This window comes from Chelonia mydas, chromosome 11 (genome assembly GCF_015237465.2).
Source record: "Chelonia mydas isolate rCheMyd1 chromosome 11, rCheMyd1.pri.v2, whole genome shotgun sequence".
NCBI classification, from domain to species: domain Eukaryota; kingdom Metazoa; phylum Chordata; order Testudines; family Cheloniidae; genus Chelonia; species Chelonia mydas.
In genome coordinates this window covers 68,944,529-68,959,729 of record NC_051251.2, presented here as the reverse complement: position 1 = coordinate 68,959,729, position 15,201 = coordinate 68,944,529, and the positions used below count along the sequence as shown (strand labels likewise).

The window sequence follows — 15,201 nt, the reverse complement described above, 5'->3', positions numbered from 1 at the left end:
CCTGTTCTTTTTTCTAAGTATTTTTATTGTTCAGTCTCTAAAACCCACTTTAAGTTCCTTGTTTCTTTATTTTGATCAATGATTGAGGCTCTGATCCTGCAAAGACCTCTGCATGTGCTATACAGGAGGTCAGACTGGATAATCCGGTGGTCCCTTCGGGCCTCAAAGTCTGACCCTGACTTTACGTGCTAACGTTGCTCATGGGAGTAGTTCCACTGAAGTTAAGATGGCACGAAGCTACAAGACTTTCGAAACCTCCAGTAGACTTTATTTAAAAGTTCTTTTGTATAGACTTCCTAAAAACAAAAATCACAATGAAAAAAAAATCCCCAGCCCTGCAAACAAACAAAAAAGATAAAACACACAACATTAGAGGAATGCCAAAAACATTCTACACCACGATTTAAAAATTCTTTAACTGAGGTGTTGGTCCCAGCAGCGCATCTGTATTCAGAAATCTTGCTTTTTTTTTTTCTTTTTAGTTTGATTGATCACATATGTCACAAATGTGTAAAAAAGAATCCGTTTGAAGTCTAATCCAGCAAGAGTAAAAACAGAATGAAAAACTGAACTGCTTGTTTATCAGAATTAATGACTCCTTTACACATAGGCTTTCCATCTAAAGTTATGCTCAGTTATGAAAATGATACAAGCAAGTACATAACAGTTGCAGTGAAATTATTTTGTCCCTTATTTTCTAGACTTTACATTGCCATAAACAGGCATAATGCCAGAATCTGAAGGAAATGGTAGTTTGTAGACATGTTCAAACAAAATAATCTGCAGTGGATAACTATTACATAAAGTTGAAGGTATACACTATAACCCGGACACATGTAGTACTCAGTCCACAAACAGTTTAGCACCATATTGATAGGTCATGCAGCAAAACACTCTCTTCAAGGTTTGCTTGGAATTTAAAGCATGAAATAGTACAGTGCAAGGTAGTCTATACCCTTAGCTTCTACAGGGGTAAGTTGGCATTGGCTGACTCCTGGTTCTCTGAGAGGTATGTGTTGATATGTTGCTGTCTTTAGGTTCCTATTGTCGTGACAACCCCAGGATTAATGTGAGCTGAAATTTGAATGGAGAGAAAAAAAACAATATTATTGGGTGGCCAGGAGACCACCTACGGCCTCAAACAAGGCAATGTTTAAGCACTGAAAACCCCTTTTTCACAGCCTGTGTTCAGGCTATGCCGACAGCAGCTCAGGAGCAGGCAGGGGCAGATGTTGCCCTCAGAGGCAGGTGGATGGGGAGTGAGTAGGCAGTCCGTGGAGCCCTGACCCTACCCCCAGCACATTGGCCAGTGGAGCAGCTCGCCCATGCAGGGGGCAGTGCACTGCACCTTGCAGAGTTATTTCCCAGCAGCACAGGGGACAACACCCTGGGGGAAACAGTTCCCGAAGTACATGCAGATCCTGGGTCAGGGTGTAGACTAAACGTGCTGGCCTTTACTAGGGGTATGTGCAAGTAGCACAGAACAGCTCTAAATATGCTGTTCCTCAAGGTCATCACCCAAGTGATACCAGGGTTGACGGGCTACTGCAACTGGGAGATGCCCTGATCCTCTCTGGCCACGCCCCAGAGATGTGCACCGTGGCTATGGAAGTGTGGAACACGTCAAGGATGAGCTGTCATCCCAGGTCCGGTGTATGAGTGAATCCTCTTCTGTGTACTCTCCTGTCCTAAATTAAAGAGCTCTACTCCAGCACATGATAGAGGGTGCTTTTTGTCCTGCCAGCTCTCTGCTGTCCTCCTGTGCCCACAGATCTCTTGCACACACAAATTTAATCTATAGGAAGGCAGGTGATCACAGCAAGACCACAACTGGGTTGATTCCTAATGGGCTGGGGTCTAGTGTCTTCCCCATATGCAGCAAGTCCTTCCACTAGGCTACACTCGAAATTTTGGCTCAGGGCAATCAATGGGGTGGAGCAAGACCCCCTCTTGGAAGAGAAGCTTCAAGAAGGATAATTCAGTGCACCCGTGCCCCTAATCCATAGCAGACTGAAGTCAATGAAAAGACTCCCACTGACTTGAATGGTGTTTAGCTCAGGTCTTGTATGGAAAAAGGGATTGTAGTCACTGCCAGAACTGGTATCTGCGCTCCTTGACAGTCAATTTCTGGAATGTCCATGTGATACAGGTTTTGGAGCATTCTGTAATCAGAAGCCAGTGTTTTGGTATCAGATTGGAAGTGACAATTTCCTGATGCTGTAACTATTATGGACCAGACCCACAACTGGTGTAAATCAGAACAGCTCTATTGAGGTCAATGGAGTTACACCAATTTACACTAGCTGATGAGCTGGCTCCATGACCTTAAGTTATGATTAACTGCCAACAGTTCCACTGCCTCTCTCCAGCTATTGTAGCCAAATGGAGCTGGGTAGTGGCAGAAGGGACTCCACTTACCAGGAATGCAAACTTTTTCACATTCTTTCTGGGTGTTAAATCTGTTTTCGTTTCCACCGCAGCCACCATACCAGAACCTTGCACAGCTCTTGGTCTCTGAGTCATAGTACCATTTGAGCATGAAATTCCTGCAGGTTCCTTCTTCTTTTTGCAACCTACAGATATCTGTGACTACAAATAAATAGAGAAAGAGAAAGACTTAGCAACTGATAAATGCACACACCATCACCACGTTTCCAGACAGGCTCCTGCACTTCCATGGTTTCATAGATACCATTTGACACAAAGTCAGACGTGGCCTCTCAGAAGGTGCATGCTTAGAAGACGGAGACAGATGGATCGCTGGGTACATGTGGCATGCAGGATTAAAGAGACAATCTCCATATTACAACATACAAATTACTAGTTGATCAGATTATTGCTCCATCATTCCAGTAGCAGCTGCTGCTTCAGATAACGGCAGAACCACCATCACCCACCCACAATTACCTAGCCAACTATCCAGTGTTTTCCAGGAAGGACAAAATTCCTTCCTGGTCCCTGCAAGAGATCACTTGAAGCTGTGAAGCACACGATCTGGCCAGCCCCTGTGTGGGAGCTCTTCCCCTTCCCTCATGTTGCATTACTCAGGGGCTGGCCAGAATCTTGATAGGAACATAGTCCCTGCTTCTTCCAAGTATCCCCAAGAATGCGAGGTGCCAAAAGAGGACGAGGAGAGGGCAGGGCTATGTCTGTAGTCCCTTCTGCGCCAGCCAGTGGAACTGGCCAGCTAAGCATGGGAAGTGGGCTGCACTAGCTTCAGTGTATGTGGCCCAGCAGTACCAGAGGGTACTGGATACTCCAGCAGCTGTATGGCCTGTCTGCTCCCCACTCTCACATGGCTAACCATGCCTAGGGAAGAGGGAAGCCAGACATCGACTACAAACAACATTGAGCAAAAAGCCCACTTCCAGTCCTTTTTAAAATCTAGGCCACGTCGAATTCAGTACTGCACAGGCTAGTCTGTGTAGTGAGAGCTGCTCAGGTGTGGGAGTGAAAAACATCTCATTCCTCAGCCCTAGCTATACTGGGAACAAACTCACATCTAATGATGAGGGACAGAGCAACTGTGGAGTGGTGCTGGATCCTCTCCAATGACTGTAAGCTAAGAAGCCACACGGCCGCTGCACACTGACCTCTCTAGTCTCTTCCCAAAGGACAGGATTTTCTCTCCTACTGTCAAGTTTACATTTACATTTTTCCCTTCCACTTTTCCTGGCACCAAGCTGTTCTGGCTGCACAGAGTGGGGTCTCACCGAGAATGTCGCAGATGAGTCCACTAGCAGGGGACAGATGTGATTGTGTATGGGGGGGGTGTGTGTGTGCAATTTAAAGGATTGTCCACTAGCATTAGCTATGTCTGGGTTTGGCAAGGGTGTGACATGATGTATAGTAAATTTCAAAATTAGGTGACTATATTTTTGTCGCTCATTTTACTATAGTATCTATATTATATATGTAAGTGTGATAGAGATACCGATCTGGAAATAGCTCCACATAGCTATGTCCCTTCCTCACAATAACAAGGGCATACCTTGAAAACTGTTGGAGACTGGGATCTAGCCCCTGACTCACTGATGTCCAGCATAGCTCAGCCAAAGGTCAGAACTCCACCATGCATTCACTCCCTGGAAGCCTTTCCAATGTCAGCTGGTGCCGTGATTAAAGAGGACACCTCCTGGTTAGAGTCAGACCCCAGCCCGCACCATGTGCCGTATCGGCTTGCTGCCGCTGGCTGCTGAATTCTCTTTCCCAAGCACACATGGGAAATCCTCTGGTGAGAAGGGCTTACAACAGTCTATGGAGCTCGTCACCTGAGTTACCCCATTTCTGCCTTAAAATACTATATTTTTCTCATATGTACAAAATCTGTGAATGCTATAGAGGCCGTACAAACCAAGATAATTTGAGACATAATCCCTCTACGCTCACCTTAGTAGACAGTGTAGACTGAATATAACTTATTATATTTAGTTAACTTATTAACTGAATGTACCTGATATTAGGTCGGCCCGGTCCACTGAAACCAGTCTGACCTAAATATCTGCACATGGTATGTCAGGGTCAAGATGCTTTTCCTCACGGAGCTGTTTCCGGAGATGTGCAATCTGCACACAAACAAGATTCTCTGGATCTTTTTAGTGACAAACATATTTGAAACCTGAGCCAAAGTTGGATCCTCTGATCTACAGGTGGTGTAAACAGGTGCAGCCCATGTAAATCAGTCCCATGATTTACCCCAGCTGAGGGGGCTGCTCCACAGGGCAACCGCAGAGCAAACATTTTTGTGCAAATACTTTCTTTTGCTGAAGAAAGCAGACTTGGGTTGAACAAAATAATTTGCAGGCTCAGGTAGACTGCGGCACATTGTTTTGGTCAAGCACAGAAAAAATTTGGAAATGTCAGAATGATTTGTTTGGGCATTTCCGAACCAAAACCATTTTGAGTTTTCATTTTGGAATTTCACACAATTAAAAAAAAAAGTTAAAAAGCCCCCAAACCTTTGAAAACTAACAAAATAGTTAATTTGACCCAAAACACTTTTGGTTCAACTTTTTTGTTTCACCCAAAAAATCAAAAAATGTTTATTTTGGGTTGCTCTGAACCATTTTTTTCTTCAGTTCTGCAACTGAACCAAAAAATCACTTATTCACACAGTTCTCCATGGGACCTGGTGTGATGTTAGCAAGCCTTTCCATTTACATTCTGGTCACAGCACGATCCTTAGTGACTCAGTGCCAGGTGTCAAAGAGCGTGGACTCGATACACCCTCCTGGTGAAGGGGATGTATAATAGGGCAGAGGGACCCCAGGGGGGTTGGTGGGGAAAGCAGAAAGAGTTTGCAGCTTTAGCTCAGTGAGCTACCCTGATCCTTCATTGGGGGCCTCGGAACTACTAGAATACAGATAATAAATAATTGCTAACAGGTTCTACAAAATATACTTAGGACCATCATCAGAGTCATTGTTGGCTACAATGTGTCTTGCCCTACCTAGAGTATAAAGGTCCAGTTTTTGTCAGTATACAGATACAAATCTCTTAGCTGAGGTTATAGCATAGGAGGACATACCAGACAGCACTCCCTGCCCTAGCAAGAAATGATATATTAGCCAGATAGATTCACCACCAAGACAGTCCATGCATGGAATCGGGATTATAAAACCACAGCCTTTCATAGAAACACAATTTATCTGTTTAGTATAACACTATTTATTTTAAATAGCCTGCCATGTAAAAAGCACTGCCTATTTCTGAGCAGTTCAGTATCTGTCACAGGCAAGACAAAATACATGCCTTAAATGGCAATGGTGAGGCAGGCAGAATCTAGTGAGAAGACTTGGCCCTGGAGTTCCTGCACTGATCCAAGTGCAAAATGAAGGCTAATACAACTAAATGCATCCCACGGAGTAGTAAGTGCAATGGCTGATTGATTAGGTACAGATAAAAATAAGGTCACATAGTAGCTACGCTCTCTCGATAGGGACAGAACTCTAGGAGACCCTGAATTTTACAAGACATTCATTTACAGTATCGGCGTCAATGGTTTTCATGTAAGTGGATTTATATTACAACTCCCACTGAAATCACTCGGAGTTAGGCACCTAAATACCTTTAAAGATCTGGTCCTTGGTCATTTATTTTTCTATTTATTAAAGAATAGTTTCTCTTTCAGTTATTTGTCAGCAATGGGTGAGATCCTGGTCCTCTGCTCAGGCTCTTTGTACTGCTCCAGTGCTAAAAAGAAGGGGGACACAAAGCTGGCTTGAGGCACTCCCATTGTGCAAGGAGGTGAATTAGGGGGCAGGAGTTGTGTGCTATGCCCTGGTCATCTCAGTCTGGCATAGCAGCCACTTGGAAGCCATCACCAAGGAACGCAAGTTAGAGCGGTCCTGAAGCTGCCCTAATCTGGGGGTCTAGTTGGCCTCTGGATCAAGGGGTGAAGTTTATAATTGGCAAACAACCGTCTTTGACACCCCTCTGGGGTCCTGTGCCAAGCACAGGGTCAGTGGGATCCACACATCTTCCTCAATATTTCCAGTTTCTTGTTCCCTTTTGTTTCATACTGACCTTTTCCAGCCTGCCATGTGATTAAAAATCACACGCAGCACACAAAAACCAGAAAAGAAAATCGGTTAGCTGGGGAGGCAGGGAAGGCTGATGTTCTAATTGTTGCAATATTTCCCCATCCCTTGGGAACATGCTTCTTTGGTAACAAATTCATCATGTGTTTATGTAGTTTGTAAACAGCTGCAAGGGGGAGAAGCTCTCTAAGGCTACTACATGCCTTTCAAGGCTGGCAGTATTTGCGATCAGTTTTGTAAGACATTCACAGGATGTGAAAGTGGAAATAACTACTTTTTACATGCTTGATTTTGCATCAGATCAAGAGTAAAAAAAAAAATTAAATTTAAAATCCTTTGCCTTCCTTTCCAGTCTGAAATTTAGCCTAGGCGACTGTAAAGTACAGTTCAATATATAAATAGGATTTTCAAAAGTGACTAGTGATTTGGGGTAACTCAGGACTGGGGCTCCCAGCTTTAGACCCCTTAAAATCAGGCCCTTTGGAAGGGATGGCAAGTTGGGCATCGAAAACTTGAGTTATTCAACTGACTAGTCACTTTCAGAAATCTCGGCCTCCATGCATTACAGCTACAATGGTTTCGGCAGTCCTCACCCTGATTACAAATTTTAGTTAATGTTAACAAAGCACAGGAGGCCCAAAGAGTAATCCTCCTTCCCACAAAACATCCCATTGAACTTAACGGGCCTACCTGGCCAAGTAAGGACTAATCATGGGAATACATGGTTATGGGATCAGACCCCAGTTTCCTATAAAGCAATTTTACATCAACTTTGAGGATAAAAGACTTTTTCTCATTAAAAAATTAGAGAAATCTGTTAGGGGTTGACTACAGTTTCTCTTCTAGTTATTTTTAAATAATGAGAGCACCTCCCTGCCCATTTTTTGTTGTTGTTTTTTGGGGGTCAGTTTGTTTGTTTGTTTCCAGGATTGGGGCCTTTGATAGCACCAGGGGCCCAACCTAGCAGACTGGAGGAATGAAAGTACATTTGCAAGCTAGTTTCTTAAACTTAGGCAGATCCTAAAGAACAAGACTTAATACTCCCTAAGCTCCGTTTTGGGGAATGCCCTGGAACTATGCTACTGCAACTCTGATTAGAAAACAGGTCTGGCAAAGAACTCCAGAAAAAAGATTCCAGTGGCAAGTTGATAGAAATAAATAATAATGGTAGGTCCTGGAAGCTACTCAGGGGTTTGGAATGTTAGACTAAATCCCAGATGAGCGATTAAGAGCTTGGAGATGCAGTCATAGGTGTGTGATACATGTATCTTTATCACAAACCCATGCAATTTATCACATTGTCATTACAGACGCACCCCCACCCCCCCATGCATGCAGTTGTGTACTTCACACAATTATACTTCGGGCTCAGAATCTGGCATATATAAAATCAAATCTGCTCTTCAATTGAACTGGGGGGGAGGGTTCCCCACTGTGATGCTTTACGCTATATTAAGAGTCTCTCTGCTTTATGATCACATATATCTGAGTATATCTTTGCTAAAAGAAATTCCAATGTGTCAATCAGATCAACCTCAAACTGTCCATCCTCCATACTGGAATCACACTGGAAATTTGTTGGCTACTCTGTTTAACAGTTCTATATGGTTAACAATTTATTGTATGGGGGAGGTTTAGGTTGGATATTAGGAAAAACTTTTTCACTAGGAGGGTGGTGAAACACTGGAATGCGTTACCTAGGGAGGTGGTGGAACCTCCTTCCTTAGATATTTTTAAGGTCAGGCTTGACAAAGCCCTGGCTGGGATGATTTAGTTGGGGATTGGTCCTGCTTTGAGCAGGGGGTTGGACTAGATGACCTCCTGAGGTCCCTTCCAACCCTGATATTCTATGATTCTATGTGATGTATAATCCATTGACACTGGGAACTGCAATTCTGAGACAGGAGAAAGTTTTAAAAGCACTTTCCTAGCCCTTGTCATTTCTACCCATTGTCCCGTACGAGTCTGCAATCAACACAGATCTTTCAATTCAGCTTTGTTGATGGACGCCTGCAGCCAAAAGCTTTTCCAGGTCTTTGGGAGAGGAGGATGTTGTCTTAAAAACAACACTCCAGCTCACTGCTTTTTGCATTCCAATTGGCCAAGGTCAAATATAAAAGCCAGCACTTACACATGCAAAAATCAATCTACTCCAAATTCTGGCGCTCCGTTATGGACTCCGGCTGGTAAACAAAGCTGTCTGACCATGGTATGTATAGGTAGTAGTAGTTAGTCCTCTGCAGCACAGAGTCTCCTTCCTTTTAAGACTAACGCCGAGTTAGCGGGTAATTCTAGATCCGTTGGTGCACAGTAAAAGTCAGCTACTGTTTTACTTGGTGCACATCCAATTTCAACTTCAGCTTCAGGATTCTTTCTGCTGTACCGTAGCTGAAGATTTATGAAACTGTATATGTTGATAACGTAAAACAACAACAGCTTGCGGTTATTAAATGGACCAGAAAATACAGGAGAATCTTAAGAGTTTTGGAAAGAAGGAAGGGCCTGATTGTCAAAGGAACTCAGCACCTCCCATTGAGAACAATGGTTTCAATCAGATGCCATGTGGACATACTTCACCCTGGAGGATCAGAGCCTTAATGGGTACAGGCGACAGAAATGAGTCCTTTTGTATGTTGTTAATGGGGCCCACTTGTTCTTTTTGAGTTTTGCACTTTGTACACAGACACAACCTCAGTGTTGGGGGAAGAGGTTTCTTCTTCTAGTGCCTTTCGTTAAAACTCTCTGGAGCTATTTGCTTTTTGAAAGCATCATGTAGGTAATGTTTTCGTGCTCGCTTTCTTGCCTCTCCTTTGATTATGTGCTACAGAGCCTTATTAGCAAGCACAAATCCAAAGCAGCCATCCTGTCTGCTTCTAACTTTCATCTGTGCTTGTTAAATTAGTTCCTGACCAGTTTGACTCTCTTCTTTGTTTCTACCTTTATAGTGAGGGAGTTTTCATTTCCGTTGCAGTTGAAGGGATATACTGTGGGTTAGTCTTCGTAGTTAGTCTCTGTCTTTGCATCTTGGGTAGTTGATGGTTGTTCATCAATTCCACGTTATTTTAGTGACTCTCTCAGAAAAGCCATTTGGGGGCAATCGTTACATTCAGTGCAACAGGACTGCTTCAGCCCAGACTCAGACGCAAACCTAGAAGTTGGAAGATGTAGCTCTCCTTGCATATGCTTCATCATACATCTTTCCAGCCAGTGGGCCCTTAGTATTTACGGGAGTGTCTAATGTAGAGCCCTGCACGGATACAACTTTATACGCACGGATGCGGATATCCACGGACAGAAATCGGTATCCACAGAAGCGCAGGGCTCTTCCGGGAACCACAGCGGTGAAAGGAGCCGAACGTGGGGCCACTGCTCCTGGGAGCCCGTGCCCCGAGCCAGCAACTCCTCTGGCGCGGCTGTACCGCCCCCCAGCCCTGCCCCCAGCCCTTCCACGCAGCTGTGTGGGTCTCCTGTCTGGGGGTGTGCGTTCTGCTTGAACACAAGAGCGCGACCAGGGACAGCTGCCGGTGGGCCTCTAATGACCGTTTGTATCTCTTCTCTACAGCCGCGCCAGAGGAGATGCTGGCTTGGGGCGCTGGCTCCTGGGAGCGGTGGCCCCAATTCGGCTCCTTTCACCGCTGCGGTTCCCGGGAGAGCCCTGCGGTTCTGCAGATACCGATTTCTATCCGCGGATATCCGCGTCCACGGGTATAAATTTGTATCCGCCCAGGGCTCTAGTGGATGTTTATAGTGCTGTCTCCTAATCCAGAGAATTCAGGGAGCCATTTAGGTGTTCGCTTATTTCAACAATTTACCGTAATTAGGGCCCTAACAAATTCACGACCGTGAAAAATGCATCACAGACCATGAAATCTGGCTATTGTGTGTGTTGGGGGATGGAGGGGGCGTATTGCCACCCTTCTTTCTCCACTGGCTTCACAGCTGGGTGGCCGGAGAGTGGTGGCTAGTGGGAACCATGTGACTTATCCAACACTACAACTAACTGACATAGCTTGGAGAGTGAATACTGAATATCTGCAGTGATCTGTTCATGAACAGTACACAGAATTTTTTTAAGCCCCCCAAAAATGTATAGAAAATTTTCAAATGAATACATGTAAGGAAATCCTGCTAATAGCTATTCCAGAAGGATAAAAAGTTCGAATTCATTGGCTAAATTATTCACTATGAATGATTATGTCACTCTATGCTTTAATTCTGACTCCGAATGATATTCCTGAAGATTTCGCTATGTGCAGATAGAAAATAGAGTCTCTCCAGTTTTCCTATTAGGCTACATTGAATTTGACAGTTACACAATGGCACCTCTGCTTTAAAGTGATAGTTTCTTATCAGTCCAGTCCTTTTCATAGACCTCTAAGAGTGTTTTTAAACCTCCTTCTCTGATTAGCTTTAGCATTTGAATTTCAGCACTAATCACATCAGTGCTTACCTATTTTCCCCCTTAATTTCTTTGATGGTTAGCTTCAGTTCGTTCTCATTGACTGGTCCAATTTCCACAATACAAGCATTTTTGTGGCTAATAAGTGATATTAGCTGGTCACGTGTCAGTTCTGGATTGTGCAGTAATTTGCAGAGGTGCTGACTCCGTCTTCCTTTTGCTCTTTTTTCAGTACTAGTTAAATCTTTTACTTTCTTTCATGCATTTTCAAGGTTCCACCTCCAGCCAATGGATTATAACCTGTGGTTCTTGTGAGCCGCTAGCTTGAGCCAAACTCCCATTGACTTTTAGGGAAACACTGAAGAATTAAGCCCAGAGTAAAAGCTGTGTTATCCGGCACTTTACCAACCGGAAAGCTCTATAAACCGGCATTTCTGATCTTCATAGAAAGTCCTGTTTATAGTCTGATTGGTGCAGGGCCAGCAGGCTCCCTATCTGGCTTTGCGTGACTCCACGGAAGTGGCAACATGTCCCTGCTGCTTCTAGGTGGAGAAACGGCCATGAGGGGTTCAGAGTGTGGGAGGGGGTGCAGGGTGCGGGATCCAGGAGGTGCTCACCTCGGGCAGCTCCCTGCAAGTGGCAACATGTCCCAGCTGCTCCCAGGTGGAGGCACGGGTAGGCGGCTCTGTGCGCTGCCCCCGCCCTGCCCCGAGGCCAATGGGAGCTGCGGAGGCGGCACCTGGATCTGGCACCCCGCATCCGTTGCTGTGCCCAAAACCCCTGCTGTGAGCCCCCTCCCATACCCAAACTCCCACCAGGAGCCCACACCCCACACCCTCTCCCATGCCCCAACCCCCAACCCCCAGTCCTGAGCCCCCCTCACACCCAAACTCCCTCCCTCTTAGTTAACCGGAGTTTGTACTTACCAGGACCCCCAACTCCCTCAACATGCTGGATAACAAAGCTTTTACTCTATTTGAGCCCTTGATTCAGCAATACTTCCCTGTTCAGGAACGCACTAAAGCACAGGACTGAAATTAAGACCTTGGTGCTTCAGCAGAGGATGTGGAGATCTTGCTTTTGTGCCATTATTCTGGGCTTCATCTATGCACGCAATTCATTTCCTTTCCCCTCTTTCAGCTTTTGGCCTTTGCGTGATAGTTTTGCATTCGCCAGGTTATTTTTCCTTTGTTGTTTTCTACTTTCTGTGGCAAGTCTCCTTGTGCCTCCTATGATCTTGTTAGCCTTTCTTTCTTTAATCTGTTTCCTAGCAGCTCTTGCCATTCATTCTGCATTCTTTCCCAATTTTCCTAACCATACATAATTTCTTCTGTGGATCTTTTGACAGCAGTTATTTTACAGGAAGGTTATGCCAACTAGCTGTTAGTCGAGGGGACTGAGAACAAGAGGATTTTAGTTTAATCTGACTTTATGTAATCTTGGGCAAGTAATTTACCCTCTTGCTAAAATAAGGCTACCACTCGCCTTAGTAAAGTACATTGATATTCCTGGATAAAAGGTGTTATGTAAGTAACGTCAGCTCTATTCTGACCCCTTTTCAAACTTCATTTGCCAGCCTCACACACCAGATTACCTTCAGGGTCTCCCTCTCTGGCTAGGATTTGAATTTTTCTTATGTCAGTGTGACTAAGGGCTCAATTGTGCAGTACGCTAAGCACTCATCTGAGACACTGAGCAATCTCAACTCCCACTGTGGTCAACGGGATTTCTGCTTGAATAAGGAGTGCTTCTTTTGACTCACTATGATTTCTCGTGTGTCCACCGTGTGAGTGTGGGAAAACTGTGCTATTAATGAGCAAATCATTCAGACAATTGACTGAATTCTTCTTAGTTGTTTAGGCACCAGGATCCTAACAAGTTTCAGTGTATCTAACTGGTGTGTAGGGGAGGCACGGATCAGCATTGTCGTTGCACTCCCTGTCAGTACCTGGTCTGGACCAATGATCCAACCAGCAGACCAAATTCAGTGATGAATCCTGGTCACATGCCACCTGAGACATGTTGCGCATACGGTAAGAAGAAGATTTGTGTCTCAAGCTTGCAGTACACAAAAAATGACCTAGACAAGCTGGGTCTAATCACAGTGCTGTGTTCTGAATTTTGTTCAGACCTCCTAATTAACTGAAATGGGCTTTAAGATGTGGCTATATTGCACATAATTGAAAGAGAGGAGGTGGCCACTGTGAGTCATGGCTTTACTTGATCCAGTCACATACACAAACGTATGACTGGAATGCTAGGCTTAGCTGCTGCTGTTTAGATTTGTTTCTTCCATAGTAAACTTAAAGGTCATTTCGTACTTAAAACATGGAGATGGTCCTGAAGCAGAGCTCTATATCCAAAGAATCCTAAAGGTTGGCTGGGTTTGGAATCCCACGTATATCCCAATTTTACAGCTGTTCTTCATCTCTTTGCACCAAAATCCCTGATCCAAACCCCCCAAATATCAGTGTCTGAAAACTGCTGCTGACTTTTGTGTCTCAAACCCATCTCTTTTTTCAATCAAAGATTCAGGCTGAACTTTGTAGAAGAAAGAGAGTCTAACTAAAACTTGCAAATAAAAAGAAGAAATCTCCCGGAGAACCATGGACATAAATGTCTGTCTGCCATAAAGAGGGCCACTTCATTGCTTTTCTTGTCAATCTGCTGTGGACTGTCTGCAGAGTAATAACGCCAAGTTTAGGAATCATAGAATTGCAGGACTGGAAGGGACTTTGAGAGGTCATCGAGTCCAGTCCCCTGCACTCATGGCAGGACTAAGTATTATCTAGACCAGTGGTTCTCAAACTAGGGCTGCTGCTTGTTCAGGGAAAGCCCCTGGCGGGCAGGGCCTGTTTGTTTACCTGCTGCATCCGCAGGTTCGGCCGATCGCGGCTTCCACTGGCTGTGGTTCGCCGCTTCAGGCCAATGGGGGCTGCGGGAAGGGCGGCCAGCACGTTCCTTGGCCCGCGCCACTTCCCGCAGCCCCCATTGGCCTGGAGCGGCGAACCGCGGCCAGTGGGAGCCGCGATCGGCCGAACCTGCAGACGCGGCAGGTAAACAAACCGGCCCGACCTGCCAGGGGCTTTCCCTGAACAAGAGGTGGCCCTAGTTTGAGAACCACTGATCTAGACCATCCCTGACAGGAGTTTATCTAACTTGCTCTTAAAAATCTCCAATGATGGAGATTCCACAACCCACCTGGGCAATTTATTCCAGTGCTTAACCACCCTGACAGTTACGAAGTTTTTCCTAAAGTCTAGCCTAAACCGCCCTTGCTGCAATTTAAGCTCATTGCTTCTTGTCCTATCCTCAGAAGTTATGAAGAACAATTTTTCTCCCTCCTCCTTGTAACAACCTTTTATGTACTGGAAATATCACTTTAGCCTAAGCAACAAAATTCACTGGAAACATCACCAAGGGACATGAGAAACCCAATCAATGCATAACCAATATAACATAGAAATAGATCTCATTTGGCAAATCTATTCATTTAGGCCCTGATTCAGCAAGGCCTCTCTATTCAGCAAAGTCCTTAAACACATACTTAACTTTAAGTCAATGGGATTTCAGTACTTAAACTCATTCTTAACTTTAAGTAAGTGCTTTGCTGAGCAGGAATGGAGTTAAGGATGTGCTGATGTGCCTAGCTGAATCGAAGCCAGAAAAGGCTTCCACATTAGCCATATGCTCCCTTTGGCTTAGCGTTCTCAAACCGTGGTCCACAAATCATTGTTTCTCTCCAGAGTTTACTGGTGACAGGACACAACCTATTTCTAATATGAAGGACTCGGAAATCTCATTTGGCGCAACAAACTATTGATCTCGAAATTTCTGCAGCTCTCTGTGGCATGCTCCTCTGGTGTATTTCTACTTGGAAATCCACATAGGAGTTAATGTTCATCGATTCCAAGGCCAGAAGGGACTGCTGTGATTATCAGGTCTGACCTCCTGTGTAACACAGGCCACAGAACTTGCCTGAATTAATTCCTGTTTCAGCTAGAGCAGATCTTTCAGAAAAACAGCCAGTCTTGATTTTTAAATGATGAGTGATACAGAATTCACCACAGCCCTTGGTTAGTTGTTCCAATGGTTAACGACTCTCACTGTTAAACCTTTGCACCTTATTTCCAGCCCGAATTTGTCTAGCTTCACCTTCCAGCCCTTACATCTTTGGTCATACCTGTGTCTGTTAGACTGAAGAGTCCACTATCAAATTTCTGTTCCCACTGTGGGTACTTACAGACTGTGATCAAACCACCC

At 44.7% G+C, this 15,201-nt stretch overlaps 1 protein-coding gene across 12 annotated transcripts in view; it reads right to left on the bottom strand.

The window, feature by feature from the left end:
* Window positions 1-246: 246 nt before the first annotated feature.
* Window positions 247-15,201, bottom strand: part of COL6A3 (collagen type VI alpha 3 chain) — a 113,912-nt gene continuing 98,957 nt past the window's right edge. For all 12 annotated transcript variants that reach the window (XM_043525223.1, XM_043525224.1, XM_043525222.1 and 9 more), the window contains 2 exons: window positions 2,419-2,589; window positions 247-1,074 (listed from right to left, as the gene is read on the bottom strand). In XM_043525223.1, coding sequence (XP_043381158.1) covers window positions 1,034-1,074; window positions 2,419-2,589 — 212 coding nt within the window. In that variant the 3' untranslated portion in view covers window positions 247-1,033. The remainder of the gene's footprint in view (window positions 1,075-2,418; window positions 2,590-15,201) is intronic.